The sequence below is a fragment of the Triturus cristatus genome, chromosome 7 (genome assembly GCF_964204655.1).
Source record: "Triturus cristatus chromosome 7, aTriCri1.1, whole genome shotgun sequence".
NCBI classification, from domain to species: Eukaryota; Metazoa; Chordata; class Amphibia; order Caudata; family Salamandridae; genus Triturus; species Triturus cristatus.
The window spans coordinates 1,852,631,330-1,852,653,521 of record NC_140590.1 but is presented as its reverse complement, the minus strand read 5'-3'; the positions used below and the strand labels follow the sequence as shown (position 1 = coordinate 1,852,653,521).

Sequence of the window (22,192 nt, the reverse complement as noted above, 5' to 3'; positions counted from 1 at the left end):
AGTCCACGGTTCCGGGCCAGCACGCTCAAAAATTGATTATTATGAACGATGTTGAAATTTGAAAGATTTGGTGTGCACTTTGTCATCATTCTTGAGTCTTGTTTGGGGTGGCATGCCCCTCCTCTGCGAGGGCTCAAGTCCCGCTCCCAGAAGCAGATGGTTGGTGTGTCTTTTGCGGCGGTCTTATGACTCCTTATGGTTCAGTTCAGTTCAATAGAAACTTTATTCGGTCTTTTACAACCATAAAAGTATATACAAAAAATTAACATAGTATTCAATTAAATATATATATATAAAAAAAAATTCAAATAGATCTATACACATTCTTGGAGCCAATATCTCTCAGGGCTTTTTTTAAAAGAAAAAGAAAAAGAAGATTTTAAAAATATCTAAAACACACAAATTCATTTTAATCTCCTCAAACATCGTGTGTTTCTATCCACATAGCTTCTACCCTTTTGTGGCTCATTCTCCTCATGCACATAACACCAAATCTTCTCAATTCTCAATGCATTTAAGGTACTTTGTAACTTTTTAAAATATATTTTCCCATGGCACAAGCTATGTCTAAATTAATCATTTCCACTAAAAGGTTTACTGCTTGCGTCCTATTTTTAATGTTATACTTTTTAAATATCGCTATTTTCGAATCTCTATAAACTTCTGACAATCCAGTAAATATGTATGATATCAGATGTTGTTCCTAAGGTGCAGGTGCATTTTCCTTTATTATTTATCATGGAACTTTTTACCCCTTTGTTCGCATAGCATGGGTTTACTCCAATTCTTAGCCTTAGCACTTCTCACCTTAACGGGCAGCTAGGTAGCCTGTCAGTATAGGGGAAGTGTAGATCCTTTTGCCACACTGCTGCCATACGGAGAACTGAGCTTTTCCTCAAGAGGTAATCTTGGTCCTGTACTCGAGATGTCTCTTTTCCCAGGATCCTAAGTTCCCTCTTGTCTATCATGAGATGGAGGGACGGGGGCACAGCTTAAGCTTAACATACTACACGCTTTATTGACAATGTCTCTGGTCTCTTTTGCCCAATTTAGCTCACTATTTACAATTTCATTCCTGCACCATTGTGAGATTTTGTGTTCATCACCCGAACCCAAACGTTGCCAAAAGCGTAGTAGTGCCATGTTATACCCCATGAGGTGATTCCCAGTTCTAGTCTCGCTGCCTGTACTATCGACCATTTTGGCAAAGAGAATAGATTTTTCAGGCTATTTCCCTCCTCCATGTCCCCCCGATTTTTCCCACTCTAGTAAAGCCCCTCTGCGCCATACAAAAATTGGGGTGGAACCATTGCAGAGTAAGCTTTTAGAGCCGGTCTGTCAGACATTTCACCGTACACATTATTAAATCTTTTTAAACCCTTCGCTGAGGCTGCTGTCCTCAGTTTTAGTGCGTCGAGATGGGTACGCCATTGCAAGCGTCCCTCAAACCACATCCCCAAGTATTTATATTGTTACTTTTTCCAACTTTTCGGTCCCCTAATGCCAAGAAAACCCTGTTTTCCTTCTACCGAAACATACGATCTTAGTCTTCTCCATGTTAACCACTAGTTTCTTTGACCTGGCAGTGTTCTTTAAACATGTTTAATTTTCTTTGTAGACCAATCTCCGTCTGGACCATGATTACCAGGTCGTCCGCGTAAAGTAAACATGAAATATGTTTCCCACCTTGCTTCGGGCTTGCCCCTCTGGCGTTTCCTAAGTTTACGGGCAAGTCCGCGATGAACAGGGAAAAGAGCAGGGGGGCCAGTACGCGCCCCTGCCCATTACCAATTTGGATTTTCCATGATAAGCTCCCCTCTACATCCAAAATTATCTGGGCCCAGTTTTCTGTATGCAGGGCTCGAATCAAGCTCAGTAGATCCCCTGGGATATTGTACCCTATCAAGGTCGACCACAGCTGATCCCTGTCCACCAGGTCAAATTCTAAGCGGGAGTCTACGAAGCAGCAAAACAGGCTACCCTTCTGCTCGTGCGACTTCCGCGCAATTGCCCAGAGGGCGAAGCAATGGTCCAGCGTTGAGTGTCCCTCTTTAAACCCTCCCTGTTCTGGGGGCACAATCTGTTTTTCTTTCGCCCAGTCTTTAAGTAGTCCCAAGATTACTTTGCCGAATAATTTTTCACCTATGTCTAGTAGGTTTATTAGTCTGTAGTTTTTTAGGGCATTTACGTCACCTTTTTTGTGGATTGGTCTAACGATAGCCCCTTTCCAATTATCTGGCACGATCCCTGTCTCAAGAATCCCCTGGAACATATTCGCAAGGAACTCTGACCACCATTCTGGCTTAGTTTTTATAATAACAGCCGGCAAATTATCTGGGCCAGCGGCACGGGTTAAGTTTAGGCTAGATATTATCTTCCTAATGTGGCTAGGGGTAAAATGGACTTTTAACTCTTCCCTTACTCCTTATGGACAAGGGTTCAAGTCCCGCTCTAGAAGTCAGCAGTGATCTTATTGCAGCTGCAGTGGTCAGAATAGCTCAGTGAGTTGACAGCTCACCTCTGAAGACATTGTTCTGGGCTTGTCATGAGTTTGTCTCTTAGCACGGCCTCACTAGAAAGTGAGGGCCTGTGACCCTCCTGCAGTGCGCTATATAATGACACCGTTCAAATGTTAGGAGTCCACCCAGGTTGTTTTGGTTTGTGGCTCTTTTCCTGCCAGGGCTCCTGGTTTGGCGTTTTGTCTCCACAGGAGCTGATTGCCTTTCTCTGCTGGGTCATTGCCACTGTTATGCGCTTCGCCCTGCTATAGCGAGCCAGGCTTGCTGAGTGGAGTCCTCTGTGGGCACGTGCTTTTGGCCCGCTACTTCTCCCTGATCGTGCTCGCCCGCGGCAACCTGCCTTGGTGGGCAGGGCTGGTGCCCGCGTGTTCTTACACCGTGTTATAGCAACGTTTTTGGTGTTTCCAGCCCATGTTGGGGTCTCCGGGTTTGGCTCCTTCGCGTCCCTCTCCAGATGCGCTTGGCATTTTTAGTGGGGCTTTGGGGTCTCCACATACTATTTGCCCTGCTGTTGTTGGCGTGTTGGTTGTTTGCCTCTTGCCGTGGCTCGCACTATGGTCGTGTGGCGAGGGGGCTGGGTGTGCTGTGGCCTGACTTGTTTTCCCTGCATGGCATTTTGGAGTTACATTGGGTTGTCTCCGACCCTGGCGTGATCTCTCCGGATGCCTTCCTGTGGTATGACGCAGGAGGTCGCCTTTGTTACCTTGTGTTTTTGACATCCCGTTTCGGCTCTCTGCAAGCCCTTTTGGCATTTCCTCCTTCTGGGGTTTGTTGGCCAAGTTCCTTTGTGCTGTTTGCCATTCTGTGCTCCTTGCCCAGAAGGGTGTGTTTGCACCATATTTGGACCATGCTAAGGCTGCAGAGGTGGTGGCTTTTCTGTCCTGGGTATCCCCTCTTTGAGTCCAGCTGCGGGTTGTGTTTGGCCTGATGGGGGTCATGAGAAGGCATGCCGCAGGGGTCCTTATGTCCGGGGTTCTGCTTGGGCAGGCCTACTGTGGAATCTTGGTGACTGTTAGTCTCCCCTCATCTTGCGCTTCGGTCCCTTGCCCTTTTGCCTGGCTGTTTGTCTTTCCTTCTTTTGCTTTGCGGAGAACGTGCATGTGGTCTGTCATCTTTTGGGTTTCTTCTCCCCACTGGTGGCCCCCTCTTAGTCTGCTGCAACTGCTTTTGGTTGGGTTGCAATACACTTCCGTTTTTCGTGCCCCAGTGCCCTTCTGGGTGCATGTGCATCTTGCACTCACACCTCTCGCATGTATGGCATGTGGTAGGCAGGTCCTTTTTCCCTTGCTTTCTGTCACGGTGTTCTCCTGTGGACGTGTTTGCAGATGCTTTTCCATAAGCGGCGTCTGCGACATTGGGCTTGCTGGGTCTGATTTTAGTGGACTGCTGCCTCCACTGTTGGGCCCTGTGTTTGGCCTCATGGTCACTGGTTAAGATCCCAGTGGGTCGAATCCGCTTTTCCTCCTTCTGAGTTCGATAAAAGGAGTACCATAGAGTTGGGTGGCAAACCCATGTGTTCTTCCTCGCCAAGATACCCTTCTAGGTGAATGTGTGCCTTAAATTTACTTATGTTGCACACTCCAGGTTGATCCCAGTTCTGGCTTTGGTTTCCTCCTGTCTGTCGGGGGTCACCGGGGTGTGTAATCGGATGGAAGCCCGGATGACAAGTTTCTTTTTTGTGTCATGCGGGCCTCTTCCTTTCTGTTTGCGCCCGGTTGAGGAGCAGGGGTCTGCGGTTCTGCTTGGTCTTCCATGGGACTGTCTTCGCTGCTCCTGTGGATTGCTCTTCACATTCCTCGTCCTGATGGCCGTCTGACTGCGTATTTCTTCCATCTGGTTGGACTGCTGTGGACTCATGCTCCTGGGTGCCTCTTTTTGGCTTTTCATCATTGCCATAGATTTTTCTGACCCTCTTGGCCCCGCTGGCTTTGTAGTTCTTTGGGGCCCTCTACACTCTGTTCCACCATATTTGCTGGTTTCTTCTCCATCCTTGGGTGTCTGCCAGGCTCTGACTGCTGCATCTGGGGTAGATAGCCCATGCTCACCGGGATCAATGGCTTCATTCCTGGGCCCCCTGAGTTTGGGGGGTTTTCTGGTGGAGGTTGTCGCCTCTTGCTACCTCAGGGGCTTGTTCCTTCTCCCTCAATGGTATTTGGGACCGTTGTAGGCGCCTGGACGAGTGGCATTGCTGAGGGATTCCTGGCCTGCTGTTTGTATTTCTGGGCTCTCCAGTCTTTGTCCTGGTGAGTATTGGTGGCATTGTGGCGGACATTGTCTTTGTTTCACTCCTCTTCTTCGGCCCGTGCTATCTGTGTTCGGACATCTGTCCTGGAGGTTCGTGCCTCAGTCCACCAGTGGGGGAGTTGTGCCTGTCTCTCTTTTCTGATTTCTCCAGAGAATTGGCTGATTTGTGAGCCTTGGGGAGTCTCCTCTCTTGGCGATCTCTCTTGTGGGGTGGAGAAGGGCCTGCGTTTTTTTTTTAACCTGGGTGTGCTCCTTTTCTGTTGGCCATTTTTCTCTTTGCCTTGGTGGGGTTGGCCCCTCTCCCTCTGTTTGCGGCTTGGTTCCCTCATGGTTCAGCCTGGGCATTCACTGCTTGCTTCATCCCATAGACATTGCTTTCCTGGTTCCTCGAGGGGATTTGAGTGGTTCTGCCGGCGATTCATCTGTTTGTTCCATCCTGGTCTTGAGACTGTGGTTTCCCTTTCTTATGGGTTTGTCTGCTTGTCTGCGATCGTTGGTTCCCATGAACCCATCTCCTCTGCTTGCTCCCCTTTTCAGCCCGTCCTCTCTCCTGTGCCTCAGGCTGGGAGTTTGCCACGGGGATGGGTGTCCCTGTTGGCTTGGGGTTGTTCGCTTGCAGTGCCTCACTCCATCCGGTTCTCTCATGATCCTTTGACTCTGGCATCTTGCAGTCCATTGGGCGGTGCTTTGGCTCTTGCTGTAGGGGACTGGGCCTGTCTCCTGTCTCCATGATGGTTCCATTTTTGCAGAGTCGTTTTGCTTCTGGATCCTGTTCCTGTTCTGTGGTTCCCGCCCGGAGTCTTCCATTAGTGCTTCTGGCATAGCTTGGTCCTTTTTTTTACCCCTTTTTTCAGTTGGTCTTGAGGGTTTTTGTCCTGGTGTTTTCTCCTGCATCGTCTTCTCCAGAGATGGGGGTTCTCCGCTCTCTGGATGTTTTATGGGCTCATTGAGTGTTGTTTTCCTCGTCCTGGACCATGTTTCAGGGTGCCTCCTTCCATGATGTTTGCAGGGCTGCTACATGGGCCTCTCCCCACGTTTTGGTTTCCCCTTCCCGTCTTCTGTTGGGGGATGGTGGCTTCTGCTGCTTTTGGCACTTATGTTTTGTCTTATGTATATGGTTTGTGATTTGTACTCTTTTCTTCTGTCATTACAACGACCTGTTGGTTTTTGCTACATAAACTGTTCTAGTCTTTGTGTTTCACTCACCGTGTACTTGGGTATTGGCTCATTGTTAAGGAATGGGATGGGAAGACGGACAAAGAGGTAATGCCCGGTTACTCACTGGTAATCTTCATTACTCCGAGTCCTGGTTTTCCCATACCATTCCTGAGCCCGTCTCTTCCTCCCTATTTTTGTTCATGGTGATTGGTTTGTGTTTGTTTTCTTCTTGAGTTTCTTTGGTATTCTTAGCTGAAGCACTTCTCCCTTTATGCATGCCGGGCCAGGTAGGAGGCGCCATATTGGAGGAAGTATTTGACTTTGCTAGATAATAGGTTTCTGTAGAGCCGACAAGCTGCTCTTTGTTAAGGAATGGAACGGGAAGAGCAGAACTCGGAGTAATGAAGATTACTGGTGAGTAACCGGTCATTACTGGTGTGTCCTTCTAACATTTGGGTTTGCTTCAGTGTTAAATGTGCTTTCTAATAAATCCTATTTGCAGAACACTAACTCTTCTCTCTTGTGTTCCACAGAGATGGGGGACCCGGAGGAGTCCGGTGAGTGGGCCAGTCCATGGGGTCAGTGAATCTGGTGGGTGTTATAATGTACAGACAAAATAGCAAAATGCCTGCATGGAGCACCTCGTCACATGTGGGCAGATTCATAATCTTTTTTTCACCCTTTAATGGGATATAGCAACATAAATACCATTACATCCTCAAACCTTCCTTCCTTACTGTGTGTTGCCCACCTCCTTCCAGACACCACGTGACCTAACAAACCCAAAACTGCCTCCTGCTGCTCCCTTTCTGCCCATCCTTCCAGGCTCAATCAATCAGTCTGGATTTGTAGAGCATGCCTAATCCCCAACGAACGTATCCAGGTGCTAGGTCCTTGGTGGAATCAGTCGAACAGCTAGGTCGTGAGCCCCTTTCTGAATTCCAGGAGAGAGGATGATGTTCGGAAGTGAAATGGGAGGTTATTCCAGGCCTTGGTGGCGAGGTAGGAGAAGGAGTGTCCCTCACTGTAGCTTTGGCAGATGCAGGAAGTGTGAGCGAGGGTGAGGGAGGCAAAGTGCAGGTATCTGGAGGCTCCTCCTCATCCAAGGACCGTAAAGGGGGCAGAACCCCCAGATCGTCCTATATTTCCCAAGCACTGAGGAGCGAGGTGTGTTCATAGGAAGGATGGTGGGCCGAGGGTGGTTAATCAGAGTAGTGAATATTACCAGTAAGTAATCCAGGCATTTCCTCCTCAACGCTTCCTTCTCCCAATGCATACTAAATGAGGATATACAGAGGAAGTAATCTCACACCACAGTCACTACCAAATGCCAACCACTTTTACGAAACATAGTCTCTCCAACTGTAAGGTCGGAAGAGATACAAATCGTAGACCCCAAAATGACAGAGAGACCACCACTATTAAATGACTTTCTTCTTTTCCCAGCAATCTAACTCACATCTCCCTCCAAAATACCCCGGCCTTCTCCTTTTCATCTTTCTGAACCTTCTCGACATCCAACTTAAAGTCCAGGGTCTAAGCCAGACGTAACCCACTCAAGGGACCAACTCGTGGATTTGTTAATTTTGGTACCTTAAACTTTGGGTAGAGGGGTTGTCTTGCTGAAATGCTGAGAAGCAAATTTGGGGACACACTTCGGGTGTGTCAGGGAAAGACTTGTCCTATATCTAGAGGTTGAGCCATCAATGATCAGAACCTTAGTCTTATCCGAGTTTAGTTTTAGCCAGATGACAACCTCTGGAAGACAGGCACAAAGATTGTCCTTGGCATCTAGTCTGAGACATCTGCATATGACGGTCTCCAGCGTACACGCCGGAAGGAGCTCTGTTCATCACAGAGGCAAAGGTCCCGTATTCATACCGGCAAGGATATGGCTACCAGTTATTTTCTTTAACACAAACTGTATCGAGTTGGAGCAATGCACCACGGATTTTATTTATTCATGCCTGAATAAACTTGCACTATTACTAAATCCTCGTTTAAGGGACTCCTCATTGGGAAACACATCCAGGATATGTATACTGTGAATAGGAGGGATTAATTCTGGACACCGGATATGTGCAGTCCTAACTGTGTGTCTAACATTGGACCCTATTGAATCCCATTAGGGACGGAAATACGACCGGATTTAAGGATTTTCAGGCATTGAGTATAGCCCTGAAGAAGTCGCTGCGCACAACTGTAAGCGCAACGAAACACGTGTTGGCTAAGGCCGTTGTGAATAAACTGAAGCGCATGTTCCAGCAAAGACTTAAGCTTTTGTTACACTGTTGTTGATATAATTAATATACTGTTAGTGTGTGCAGGGGACTGTTGTTCTGTTTTGCCAGTGGATATCCACACGTTGGGGAGGAGGGTTGCTCTCCCTACCCTTATGCACTGCAATCCTCACTCAGTACTAGAGTAGACTTACCTGTATATTGTCCAGGAGCGCCAATACCCTATAGAACCACCTACCAAGCAGTTTCATGCATATGACATAAGCTTATGACCAAATGGCTTGGTGATCTTAGCGTGGGGAACATACATGTTAAACAGAGCAGAGCTAAGTGAAGAGCGCTGCGGAACACTGCAGGGAAGAGATCTGAACTTAGGGATGAAAGCGGGAAGATGTACTGTGGGCATCCAGGTTGTGAGAAGAGAAGAAAGAGAAGAAAAAGTTTGTTTTTGGATGCCATACTCGGAAAGACAAGCAAGAAGGAAAGGGTGGGACATGGTGTCGAAGGGGCTGACAAATCTAAAAGGATCAGAGCAGTGATGTCAGGAGGGAATATAGGCGTCAATGGTCACCCCGATATAGGAGGGAATATTGGCATCAATGGTCAGTCGGATATAGGAGGGAATATTGGCGTCAATGGTCACTCGGATATAGGAGGGAATATTGGCGTCAATGGTCACTCGGATATAGGAGGGAATATTGGCGTCAATGGTCACTCGGATATAGGAGGGAATATTGGTGTCAATGGTCACCCCGATATAGGAGGGAATATTGGCATCAATGGTCACCCTGATATAGGAGGGAATATTGGCGTCAATGGTCACCCCGATATAGGAGGGAATATTGGCGTCAATGGTCACCCCGATATAGGAGAGAATATTGGCATCAATGGTCACTCGGATATAGGAGGGAATATTGGCATCAATGGTCACTCGGATATAGGAGGGAATATTGGCGTCAATGGTCACCCCGATATAGGAGAGAATATTGGCGTCAATGGTCACTCGGATATAGGAGGGAATATTGGCGTCAATGGTCACTCGGATATAGGAGGGAATATAGGCGTCAATGGTCACTCGGATATAGGAGGGAATATTGGCGTCAATGGTCACTCGGATATAGGAGGGAATATAGGCGTCAATGGTCACTCTGATATAGGAGGGAATATTGGCATCAATGGTCACCCCAATATAGCAGGGAATATTGGCGTCAATGGTCACCCCGATATAGGGGGGAATATTGGCGTCAACGGTCACACCAATATAGGAGGGAATATTGGCATCAACGGTCACACCAATATAGGAGGGAATATAGGCGTCAATGGTCACTCTGATATAGGAGGGAATATTGGCATCAATGGTCACCCCAATATAGCAGGGAATATTGGCGTCAATGGACACCCCGATATAGGAGGGAATATTGGCGTCAACGGTCACACCAATATAGGAGGGAATATAGGCGTCAATGATCACCCTGATATAGGAGGGAATATTGGCATCAATGGTCACCCCGATATAGGAGGGAATATTGGCGTTAATGGTCACCCCGATATAGGAGGGAATATTGGCGTCAACGGTCACCCCGATATAGGAGGGAATATTGGCGTTATGCAGCCCATCCCTGGCATATTGTTGACTCTGGCTGGGCCAGGTCTGGTGACTTAGTGGGCTAATGTCGTCCACAGTAGGGACCTGTGTTTGACCTCATGGTCACAGGCTCAGATTCTGTGGGATCCACTCAGCCTTTCATCCTTCTGAGGTTGATAAAAAAGTACCATTGAGATGGGTAACAATAAACATCTATTATTCAGCGCCAAGATGCCTACGGGTGAATTTGTGCTTTACAAATGCACATATTATGTTAAGGCAATGGTGTAACTTTAGCCCCTGTGGTGTAAGGAGGCCAAGCTCCAGGGGGCCCTCACCGGCACTGTGCATTGGCCACTATCCTGAGCGCTACTGACTGGGTCGCCGTGGGCCCAAGCTCCATGGGGCCCCCACTGGCAATGTGCCTGGGTGGCAGGCCCCTGGCCTGAGAGCTCCTGACTGCTGGGTCAAGGGGGGCCCATGTACTTTACAGGGGGGCATCCTCAAGTTTTGTTACAGCATTGCATAATGGCAGTCCTTGTGAAAGCTGGAGGCTTCATGAGAACAAATGCATGCAGTTGTAAATTACTGCGAATCTATTGAACAGGTGCTCGGTTGCAAGACAATGAATTTCGCTTTAGACACCTTTCTTTCTCTGAATTTATGTGCCCTTGTTGCTGGAATGTAGCGTACTTTGTGTTTGTTGCTCTTATTACTCTCTGTCTCTAGTCCTGCACTCCTTAAGAGCATCTAGTGCTGGAGTTGGTGATGGTAACTGAGCCGAGCCGTTCAGGCTCCATCACTTTTCTACTGACCTGTTGCGAATCCCCACAGGCTCTGCTGTTCAGGCCTGTATCGCTGCCCACTTCAATCATACATCGTGGTCCAGACCAATGTATTCTCTCAACTAAAACCTAGACATGTTGCTCTCATGTCTTTTCCCGCTTCAGTGTCCCACTTGGTGATTTTAGTATTAATAACCAGCATTCTTTATCTCATCATCCTATTGTCTGACCAGCGCCTATTTACCGTGGTGGCTTGCACGGATCAGGGTTCGTGGGGCGGGGGTGAAAAAATAATATTACACTTACCTCTTCATGGTCGCCATCTCTCCTCTGTCGTCTCTTCTCCGCTTCTCTTCTTGACGAGTCCCGGAAGCACACAGGCTCCCCTTAGCCAATCACACCGCGGCTGTCACCAGCAATACAGCTGGGTGGAGAACATGCTAAGTGTGCATGACTGTTTGACCGGCCCAATACCGCTGGCAAAACCGTCATGTGCACTTAAGAGAGTGCCCACCACTCCTCCCCCTGCTCTGGACAGCCGAGCCCCGCCCGCACCTAGACCTGAGCCAGTACGGAAAACTAAAATAACATTGCGTTATTATCATATTATAATTCCTTTTTTTGTACTGCTGAAAAGCAGTTGGACGGCGCTCCTCTGCCTTAGTGGAGGAGCCACCGCTGCCTATTAATCTCTTCCTCCTACGAGCACAGATGTGGATCAGCATCTTCTGATACCTCTTTTTGTATCGAGCCTAGACATATCTGCCTCTTGAGACCATTTCCTGCTCCAACCTTTGTGCCCTTATCCTTCCCTCTTCTAAACCACTCACTCACGCGTAAAATATTGTATGGCAGGACTTCACTCTGCATCTAACACGTTTCTGTCAAATCACACCAGACTTCCTTATAGACCAGAGGACACAAAAGCTAAATAAACAGAAAAGATCTGGGTTTTTCTGAAAATTGTGTCTTGGACAGCTTCTCCCCCCTCAGGAACATATCCCAAGTGTCTCTGGCGTGTAGTTGTTGCCTCTTCTCGACAAATGAGATGGTTGGTGTTTAGTGTCCTATCTACATGCAGCCATGCAGTATCAATTAGAATCCCTAGAAAATTGGTGGCTTCCAAGGGTCTGCATGCTTCTTCCAGTCACTGAGGCAAGAAGGGCACGTGCTGCCTCTCCAGAGGTCAGTGAACCCTCTTTGTCATATGCCCCTTTTTGTTTCCTCTTGTTTGTAAGCTTTTGGTCAAAATAAAGAGAGAAACGGTGGCTCTTGGATTTGTGGTCCACTCCTATTGTGCCCATGCGGTAGCCTTGCTTTGAGAGCTTCTATGAGGTCCTCTCAAGGCTCTCTAGTCTAACATTGTTAGGAAAAAGCAGTGACCCAGGGGCCTGGGGGTCTGATCCGCTGGGCCTACATAGGCCGGTCCAAAGTGTTAGCCACAGCAGGGCAGCGATCAGTGACAGTGGCTGCTTTTCAGTGAGGTTGTGTGAAGTTGCAAAGATTTCTCTCCTTTGTGAGTCTGCAAAGTTTTTTAAACTGCAGTCTGTAAATTTAACATTTTTGAAAAATAGGTTAAACCTTTTCAAAAGTAGCTTTGTAATAACTGGAAAGCAGCCACCTGGATAGGATAGCTCTCTCAAATCCCACAGGATTCAGGGCACCTATGGGGTAAAGGGTCAGAGCAGGAAGGGCATGAAATGTAACACTGCCATCTTATGGATATGAGTTCTCTTTTCCGGTGGTAATTCGTGGTAGCACTCACCATCCTACAGGCAGTCAAGGAGGGTCAACAAGAGAGGTCTCTGCACCCTTGCAGTGGTGCACTGTTCCTCTGCTCCATCATTTCGAGGCGACATTGTGGGCGTGTCCTCGTTCTTTTGCTTGTCACTATTGCCTTTTGGTCCTCAAGTTCTGCGTAAGAAGAGGTCCCGCCCATCCTGAGCTCAGCCTAATCACACATACCTGTTCCTGAGAATCCCTTTACCTTGAAGTTTGCCTTATATTTTCAGGTGCCCTCTGCTGGCGACTGGTGTAGGGCAGAAGCACTCAAACTGATTGCAGTTCCTTCTTGGGGCAGGCTGATGGTTCTGCTTCCAATAAAGGAGTCCACAACACAGATCATTCAGTTCAAGTAGGGGTGCGTGGTAACCCCTGAAGAAGAGCAGAATCATTTCCACGATTCTGACCCCGGCTCATATCTGACAGTGGAATCCAGCTACACCAGAGACGTCAAACCCAACACAAGAGGGCCCATGACAGATGTCTAGAATAACCGCTGGCTCCATTTAGCTTGAGTGTGTGCAAATGTATTATACACAGATATCCTAAAATCTAGCATGTATCAGGTGCTGCTGGACATACGTTGTAGACCCCTGAACCATACCACACATCACTATCTTAGAAACCCCCTCCAATGAGTCTATCCTAAGATGAAATGGCCACGAGTGGGGGCTGCTCATGTATGTGCACCCCTATAGCACACACCTGGCTACAAAGCAATGGAGAGACGAACAAGGAGGGTCACAGATAATCAAGGGAACTTGCGGGCTCTCCAGGTCCTGTTACTCTATGAAAGAAAAACAAAAAAATAGATGGAGACCTCGGTGGCGTTCAGAAAAGCAATCAAAACCTTCCTTCTCCATGTTAGTAATTATAATAATTATATTCCTAAAGTGCGGCAATTGCCTAAAGACGTCCTGGTGCTAAAACATCCTAACAGCTCAGTCCTGCTTCACCCCACTATTATCTAGTAAAACGCCAACTTTTAAGAGATTTCCTGAACTGACCAAGATCCGGTGATTTTCAAAGCGACCTCGGTAGGTTATTCCATAGATGCTCAGAGAACGCACTGCTTCCAGCCCAGAAAAGTCTAGATTTTCTCTGCACCAGGAAACCTGCTTCGGCTGATCTTAATCGGCGACCTGGATAGTAATTCCTGAGCCTATTTCTGAAGTGGACAGGACCCATCGTGTGTGCAGCCTTAGAACTGACGTGAAGTCATCTAAAGAGAATCCGCTGGCCTACTGGAAACCAATGCCAAAGACACTGAGGACCTTTTCAGGAGATCCAGGTGATCCAGGTGATCCAGGAGATCCAGGCTCTATAGGAAATCCAGGCTCTATAGGAGATCCAGGAGATCTGGGTGATCCAGGCTGTCCAGGAGAGCCAGGCTCTATAGGAGATCCAGGCGATCCAGGAGAGGGGGCGATCCAGGAAATCTGGGTGATCCAGGCTGTCCAGGAGATCCAGGCTCTATAGGAGATCCAAGCAATCCCAGAGATCCAGGTGATCCAGGTGATCCAGGAGATCCAGGCTCTATAGGAAATCCAGGCTCTATAGGAGATCCAGGAGATCTGGGTGATCCAGGCTGTCCAGGAGAGCCAGGCTCTATAGGAGATCCAGGTGATCCAGGAGATCTGTGTGATCCAGGCTGTCCAGGAGATCCAGGCTCTATAGGAGATCCAAGCAATCCCAGTGATCTGGGTGATCCAGGTGATCCAGGAGATCCAGGCTCTATAGGAAATCCAGGCTCTATAGGAGATCCAGGAGATCTGGGTGATCCAGGCTGTCCAGGAGAGCCAGGCTCTCTAGGAGATCCAGGCGATCCAGGAGATCTGGGTGATCCAGGCTGTCCAGGAGATCCAGGCTCTATAGGAGATCCAAGCAATCCCAGAGAACCAGGCTGTCCAGGAGATCCAGGCTGTCCAGGAGATCCAGGCTGTCCAGGAGATCCAGGCTCTCCAGGAGATCCAGGCCATCCAGGACTAGCCGAGCTGCTGCTTTTGGGATGCGGGATGATGGTTTAATGTGCATGTCTGGTGCACCCAGGAGCAGTGCATTACCATAGTCTTGCTGGCTAAGAATGGTAGTTTGGCTATACGAACTCTAGGTTCTGCCAGAAGAACTTGTAATCATTTCCTTAATGTTTTTAGGAGAGCACACCAGGTTGAAGATAACCTTCTAACATGAGCGGTCAATGAAAGATGGTTGTCAGAAAAGACTCCAAGGCTCGGACGTCCAAAGATGGCGGCTGTGGACAGCTGGTTTGAGGCGGCCAGAAGTCAGCCGCTAGTAACCGTGCAAAATTCCTCAGTTTTATCTTCATTGATTTTGAGGAAATTGGATAAATGCCAACTAGTAAACGCCGTCATACACTGGTGGAAACAGTCGTACAGTGCAATTACAGTGCTTGGTTCTTGCCAGGGTTTAAGCGCTGTGCTACAATCTACAGGGGTTATGTTTTTTTTAGCTCTAAAGGGCAGATTCAGTGCCTTTACCAATGCAGTGTGATTACAGTGGGACCATTTGTTTAAGTTTCTGTAATGCCAACTCAGATCAGAAACACAGGTGGCTTCAGTTGGCAGCTGATTAGGCTATGTTGGTGCCAGGGCAGGAGTTGTGGCCATTTCGCACATTCAAGAAAAAGTTTCCAAAACAAGAGGCTAGAATGAGGAGGGTGGTGGGTGTGCCCATGGACCATGCAAGGGAGTGCAGCATTTGGGAGCCTTTAGTCAAAGCTAGGGGGTCTCACTGGGTCCCTAATACACGCAGTTTAATAGGTTTTGCGAATCGCAGTGCCCTACATTGTCCGGAGCATGTCCAGTGACGAGTGACGTGTCTGAGTGTTTGCAGTATATTACAATTTTTTAAAAGTTAATTTCCTGGTTTCTTTCTTTACAGATGACGAGGTTTCCACGCCTGGACGTGTCCAAGGTAAGCTTGACGCCTTGCTTGTCTTTTGCCTTCTAAGCGCTGCATTCGTGCAATTCTCAGGTGTGTCATGGAAGATTGTGATGCTGCTCTGCTAAACTGCGTGGTACAGCTGCGCCCGCCTGAGAGGTCATGTAGGGCGGAGAGGGCAAACATCAGCCCATCAACCAGCACAAACCGGGGGCTTGTTTATGGGGTTTTGACATAGCGTAGTAAGTCACCTTGCTGCGCTGCCCTCTGCCAATGTGAAAGGCCAGGAATGCACAGTATTTAACCATTGCAAAGCATTCCTCTCCTTACCCCTTGTGCTGGTGCCATTTTGGCAGCTTAGTGCCAGCGTAGGCCCACCTTAGTGCAAGGGGGCCTGTGTTGTCAGCAGGATTGTTTTTGTGCACAAGGGGCACCTTCCTAGGAGGCGTTTTCCTCTTTCTATTTGTGCTGCAGAAAGCAGGAAAAAATAAGAAATAATAAACATATTTCTCCTCATAACGCCTCACGTCAGGAGGCGTAAGGTTATGGTGCTCCCTCAGATTTACGTTATTTTGTAAATCTGGGACAGCATCAGATTCCATGAGTGTTGCATGGGTAAACCCACCGCAACACCCATGGAACGCCTCCTGTGCACAGAGTAAGGTGACAGCGATTTGCGCAGTGTGACCTTACTCATGATATATGAGGCCACTCAAAGCCATGCAGGGAGACTTTGCGTGGCTTTATAGATCTTTATGAGAGCCCTGCGTCATGCATGTACCATTTTACGTGGAGCAAAAGTAACGCCGGGCTCTCATAAATGAGCCCCCTGCTGTCTGGCGTCCAAAGCCACCAGGACTTGATTAACACACCACTTTTCAAGGCTGAAAACAGACAGGTTTACGCCTAGACAAAGGGATCACTTGTGCTGGTGCAAACCGCGCCATGCTTATAAAGGTACAGAACATGTATGCGTCTGAGGAACGTGTGTGGGTAACTCTCTTAAATATGTATAGCATACTCCCTTGTAAACTTCAGCGTAAAGGGCAGTGTCAACGCTTCCAGAGGATTGTACTGCTGCATACTTGTTGTAATTTACCTTCATCCTCCCTCCTTCTCTTGGTACCTTCCTTCCCCCCTGCCCTCTTTCCCTGTTTAGAACGTTCCACTGTGAAGCTTAGCCTAGAATATTCACATGATTATAACACAGTTGAGGCGAGTGGATGATTGGAATAAAGAAGCACGTTCTTACCTGCAATTGTGTCTTCTAGTATTTTGAACTTTTTAACAATACTGAACACAGAAATGTTGTGATATAAGAAAATCGTGGCCAGTGCTTAACTTGAGCCGGTGGTTTCCGGTGCTTGGCACCGGCACTTAATTGTTAATACCCAGACTTATGTCAGTCTGCCACTTAGTGGCGCTATATATCTAATTTAGATATGAGGACTGCCACAGGTTTTTGTTCAGTATACCGTAAAAATGACTAATACCTGCTGCCCAAGCAATTCTAACAGCGTTGGGGCCGGGAAGAGCATGACGTGTCACACTTGTAGGAGTGAGATGGTTAGCAGTTGTGGTGGTGCTGTCATTGGCCGCGCTGGCGGGGGCAATAGGTGTTACAAGCTGCACTGACCTCCTGACGAGGGTCCGGGCACTTATTGTTTTACAAATTGAACCCAGCGTGAACCTAAATATTGTAAGGAAGTATTAATTTACTATTCCTAACTCCACATCTGTGTACCTTGAGGATATATGTATATATCCTCAAGGTACTTATATGACCAGTTAGCGATAGAAAATCTATAGTATTTCGGTTTCAATATTCTTTCCTCGATATTTCCATACCACAAAATTCAGTATTCGGTGTTCAATAGGCACACCCGCCCTGGGGCGTGCCAGTGGTAGGATCATCGGAATCCCTTTGGAATGAGGTGGACACCGACTAAGGCCCTCTTTACATTTTTGAAACACATTTATTAGGTACTTGCATGTAAAGTCAGACAATGCCATAATGAGTACAGTGACATAAATCGACACTGGCAATACAAATCTGGTGCCCCCGTATAGTCATGCCTTTCATAGGGTTGTAATGTCAGCCATAGGGAGCATGTATGCATTCCTCAGCATAATTATAACAAGAGAAATGGTTAACCGTAACAGCAAGCAGGGCACGAGCAGTTCCAGCACTGGTGTCTGAAGCTCCCAGATGGGAGGTGCAGCCATGGTAAGAAGTGGGCATCAAGCTCCCCCAATTCCCCGCATCTCACATCAGACATACACCCAATGGTTTAGTACCGCTCCATTCGCATACAGTAGTGTTGGACAGGCCACGTGAAGGGCTTGCTCCCTCCCCGCATGACAGGGCCTGAGCCCCGGCCCTCCAGGTGTTACCCACAGAAACAACCCGCACCCCGTCCCCAGACGGGACTCCTGCCCCCGGACCTCTCTGTATCATGGGGCCGAACCACTACCGGCTCCCTCGCCCGGCCCGGCCGCCATCTTGGACACTGCACCACGAGGCCGCGTGGCCTCAGCTCGACCCTAACCCTGGGCCTGGCCAGGCCCCGACATCCCGGCACCACCATCCCCCCAGGAGGTGAACGGACCACTTGGCAGGTCGATGGGAGAAAGAAGTGTCGATGGCTCTCCCCCGCCAGGTGCCGCACGCCCCCCCAGCTCCCCCGGGCGCTGGCTCCACCCCCCTGCTGGGTGTCTGGACTCCCTCATCCCGGACCTCCCGACCGCCAAGTGCGAGGGTCCGGACATCAAAGGGCGCCAGACCTATAACTGGGGCAGCTCCAGAGCAGGAAGGCAGTTGTATCCTGGAGTCGAGAGACACCGAGAAGAACTCATCCTTGACGGACTACCGGCGCTGCCGTAGCCCTGCCCTGTGAACTATCACTCTGCCTGCTGGCGCTGCCGCGGCCTTCTGCATCCTCCATCCTCGTCGGGACCTGCTGGCGCTGCTGCGGACCGTTGTAACTACCACCTTCATCGGGACCTGCTGGCGCTGCCGCGGACCGTTGTAACTACCACCTTCATCGGGACCTGCTGGCGCTGCCGCGGACCGTGTAACGACCACCTTCACCGGGACCTGCTGGCGCTGCCGCGGCCCGTCTAACTAGAACACCGAGCTCGAGGATTGTGAGCTATCCATCATTTCATCGCATCTACCAGATTGGTAACAAGACTGTCCCGCTACCCCCTTTTCCCAACCAAGAGACTAGAATCGAGGGGACCCCTGAGTCCTGACCTCCTTGTACCATTCTATCGTACCTAAAGATTGCTTATAAATAACGTTAGAACCTATCTTTGTGTGGTGTACATCTGTGGGGGGGAAGTTACTCGTCTGTACGATCGCTGGAGACGGCTCTCCCCGGAGACCTCTCCCCTTGTCCTCGGCCGACCCTCCCGGTCCGTCTAACAAGTAGGAATAGTGAGACGGAGTGAGGGCAGGAACCTCTCTGGCATGTCTTTAAACACAAGGCGAGGTGGGGGAGGAAAGTCACAGCCCGCTACCCGACTCCCCCTCCTCAGATCCCTCAGAGTAGAGTTGTAACTCACGTATGAGGGCTTCCCACTCCAGCGCAACTCTGTGGACTCTGATCTACTCCATTTCAGCATGGTCGCATACCAGTCGGACATGCTTGGAAGGTGAGTGCTCTTCCCGTTCATGGCAATTGCACATTTAGTTATAATTAGGGCAAGGTCTATGAAATGGCCTCTGCGCCTTGTCCCATCGGTAAATCCCCAGCAGTCCCGCCTCCACGGTATCCAGAGGTGCTCAACCCGTGACCACCGCTAAGGCATTGAAGACTGTCCCCCATAGCGTCTGCGCCTCTGGGCAGTTCCAAAACATGTGCACCAGACTACGGCCCTCATTACAAGTTAGCGGGGTGCTATCCACAAGGTGGAAGGGTAAGTTGGAGATGTATTGGCAACCGACTCTGAGTAGTCCAGTGTTTCTGAACTTGAAATTATGGGTGTGAGAAGACCAAGCCCACTCCTGCTGGTTGTAAAGAAGAACCCAATAAACCCACCAGGGGCGGGAAGCAGCTTGACTGCTGCGCTGCTGTAACCCACTCCAGCAGCACACTGCTCCCAGCAGTCCCTTGGCTGTCTGACCCCGGCGCCCTGGAAAAAAAAAATAAATACCACTTACCTTTTTGCCAGCTGCTGGCTCTCCTCTGTCTTGTTCAGCTTCCTTCCTCCTGCAGTCCTGACAGCAGGAAGCACCTGGCTCTTAGGCTTCTCTGAGCCAATCACAATGCTGCAATGCAGCATTGTGATTGGTCTGAGCGTTGTGGTTCGGCGCTCAGACAGGGACAGGGAGGCTTTGCATGTTCCTCCCCAGGCTGTGTAATGCTGATAGTAGAGTAAGGTCTCTATTACCCATGTAAGGAGAAGTATTCTTCTGGTGGTACTGCGGTCAGTAGAGTAATGTCTCTATTATTCATGTTGGAAGCAGACTCTGTCTGTGTTAGACATCAAGCTTCCTGCATCCTACAGAGTAACGTAAGGAAAGCTTAGGTGCTTGCTCTTTGAGAAATCTAGCATACTTTTGAGACGGTCCCTGAGCTCTTCTCACGAGGCAGAGTTTGTTGATACTCCCCACCTTCAAAAAGCACACCAGCTGTGGAAGCCGTTGCTTGGCTTACAATTCCTGTTGAGTAACCTCGCTCCTCTGACTCCCTGATTCATTGTGCTTTCAGCCCTGTTTCCCTGCTCTTCCCTTCCTTGCTACCGGATTTGCATATCCTTTTGGCTCCGTGCTCGAATTCACAGCTGTTCATTGTTTACGAGAGCCCCGGGCAGTTACGTCTCCTTGGTGTTCCGTTTCTCCGTGGAAGAAGCCCTCATCTACTTCGTTCCCTGCTCCTGAAATTGAGGCATACACGGAACCGACACAACTCCTTTTTTTCCCTGCTATATCCAGCCTCCCCGTAACCTGCCAGCGTCGCTGTCTGAAAATCTAGTAGGAGCGACCCACGAACGAAGAGTTTCTCTGAGCCTAGTAGTCCTTGTGAACTGCTTTAGTGACCGCGTCTACAGAGTGCGGTTTCATTCCAGAAGCTCTTGGACCTCGAGTTCTTTTTTTTTTTGCGACCTCGTCTGAAAGTATAAGACGTGGTCGTTTGTTTGCACTTTGAATTGAAGATACATTGTATCTTCCATTAGAGACGCTTCCTGAGCGCTTCATTTTCTTTCGTCCTTGGATTAAGATCGAGCTAATTCGATCGTAAAAACAAACTGCTATTGTACTTAAAGATATATATATAACGGAGACCCTAAACCAGCATATAAGTTGGAACAAGCATTGCCACATCTTAATCTCCCTGAATTGAGTGGCCCTTAGTTTTTATCTTTTGGTTCGACCTGCTCCTGCTGCTAGTAAAGACTACATTTACTCCGGATTCTCCTACAACGACTGGATACTGCATTTGACCTCACGAGATGTTCAGCCGGTGAGTGTTGTTTTATTTCTAAAAGAGCAAGCACTTCATAGGAGATAGACGATTGGTACTGTTTAGTCAGAAATAAGGGAGGGAGTAAATTTTCTAAATGTCATGTTCTTCTTTCTATAGGTTATCACCATTCCTGTTCCAAGAGCCATACTATTAAACCGGCTGGGGGAGTTAGAAGTGACACATCCAGGTTTCTAATCCCCACATCTCCTGAAGTCAGTTTATGAGTGTTGATGCTGTTTTAGTGCTCACATTCGTGCTTTGATTTGGGGAGAGTGGGGAGTTTATCGTCGCTCCTGTGGATTGAGCCTTGCTGGAATTGAGGTTAGTGGCATCGGCAACAGTCTGGTGGTACAGCTGCAGGTAGAGTAAGGTCTCTGTTATCCATGGAGGACATTGCCTCCTTCTGGTGGTATCACGGGCAGTAGAGTAAGGTCTTTGTTATCCATGTATGTAGCAGCCTTCTTTGGTGGTACTGCTGACAGTAGAGTAAGGTCTCTGTTATTCATAGAGGAAGCAGTCTTCTGCCGGTGGTTACTGCTGACAGTAGAGTAAGGTCTCTGTTATCCATGGAGGAAGCAGTCTTCTCCGGTGGTTACTGCTGACAGTAGAGTAAGGTCTCTATTATCCATGGGGGAAGCAGTCTTCTTCCGGTGGTGAGTAAGGTCTCTGTTATCCATGGAGGAAGCAGTCTTCTTCCGGTGGTTACTGCTGACAGTAGAGTAAGGTCTCTGTTATCCATGGAGGAAGCAGTCTTCTTCCGGTGGCTACTGCTGACAGTAGAGTAAGGTCTCTGTTATTCATAGAGGAAGCAGTCTTTTTCTGGTGGTTACTGCTGACAGTCGAGTAAGGTGTCTGTTATCCATGGAGGAAGCAGTCTTCTTTCGGTGGTTACTGCTGACAGTAGAGTAAGGTCTCTGTTATTCATAGAGGAAGCAGTCATCTTCCGGTGGTTACTGCTGACAGTAGAGTAAGGTCTCTGTTATCCATGGAGGAAGCAGTCTTCTTCCGGTGGTTACTGCTGACAGAGTAAGGTCTCTGTTATCCATGGAGGAAGCAGTCTTCTTCCGGTGGTGAGTAAGGTCTCTGTTATCCATGGAGGAAGCAGTCTTCTTCCGGTGGTTACTGCTGACAGTAGAGTAAGGTCTCTGTTATCCATGGAGGAAGCAGTCTTCTTCCGGTGGCTACTGCTGACAGTAGAGTAAGGTCTCTGTTATCCATGGAGGAAGCAGTCTTCTTCCGGTGGTTACTGCTGACAGTAGAGTAAGGTCTCTGTTATCCATGGAGGAAGCAGCCTTCTTCCGGTGGTTACTGCTGACAGTAGAGTAAGGTCTCTGTTATCCATGGAGGAAGCAGTCTTTTTCTGGTGGTACTGCTGATGGTAGAGTAATGTCTTTGTTATTCATGTAGGAAGCTGTTTTCTTCTGGTTGTGATGCAGTCAGTAGAGTAAGGTCTCTGTTATCCATGGAGGAAGCAGTCTTCATCCGGTGGTTACTGCTGACAGTAGAG

At 48.6% G+C, this 22,192-nt stretch overlaps 1 protein-coding gene across 1 annotated transcript in view; it reads left to right on the top strand.

Annotated features, from left to right (window-relative positions):
* LOC146813449 (protein FAM118A-like) overlaps positions 1-22,192 on the top strand; it is a 374,336-nt gene that overhangs the window by 166,504 nt on the left and 185,640 nt on the right. Inside the window, exons 7-8 of the mRNA XM_085614763.1 lie at positions 6,455-6,478; positions 15,215-15,247. Coding sequence (XP_085470889.1) covers positions 6,455-6,478; positions 15,215-15,247 — 57 coding nt within the window. The remainder of the gene's footprint in view (positions 1-6,454; positions 6,479-15,214; positions 15,248-22,192) is intronic.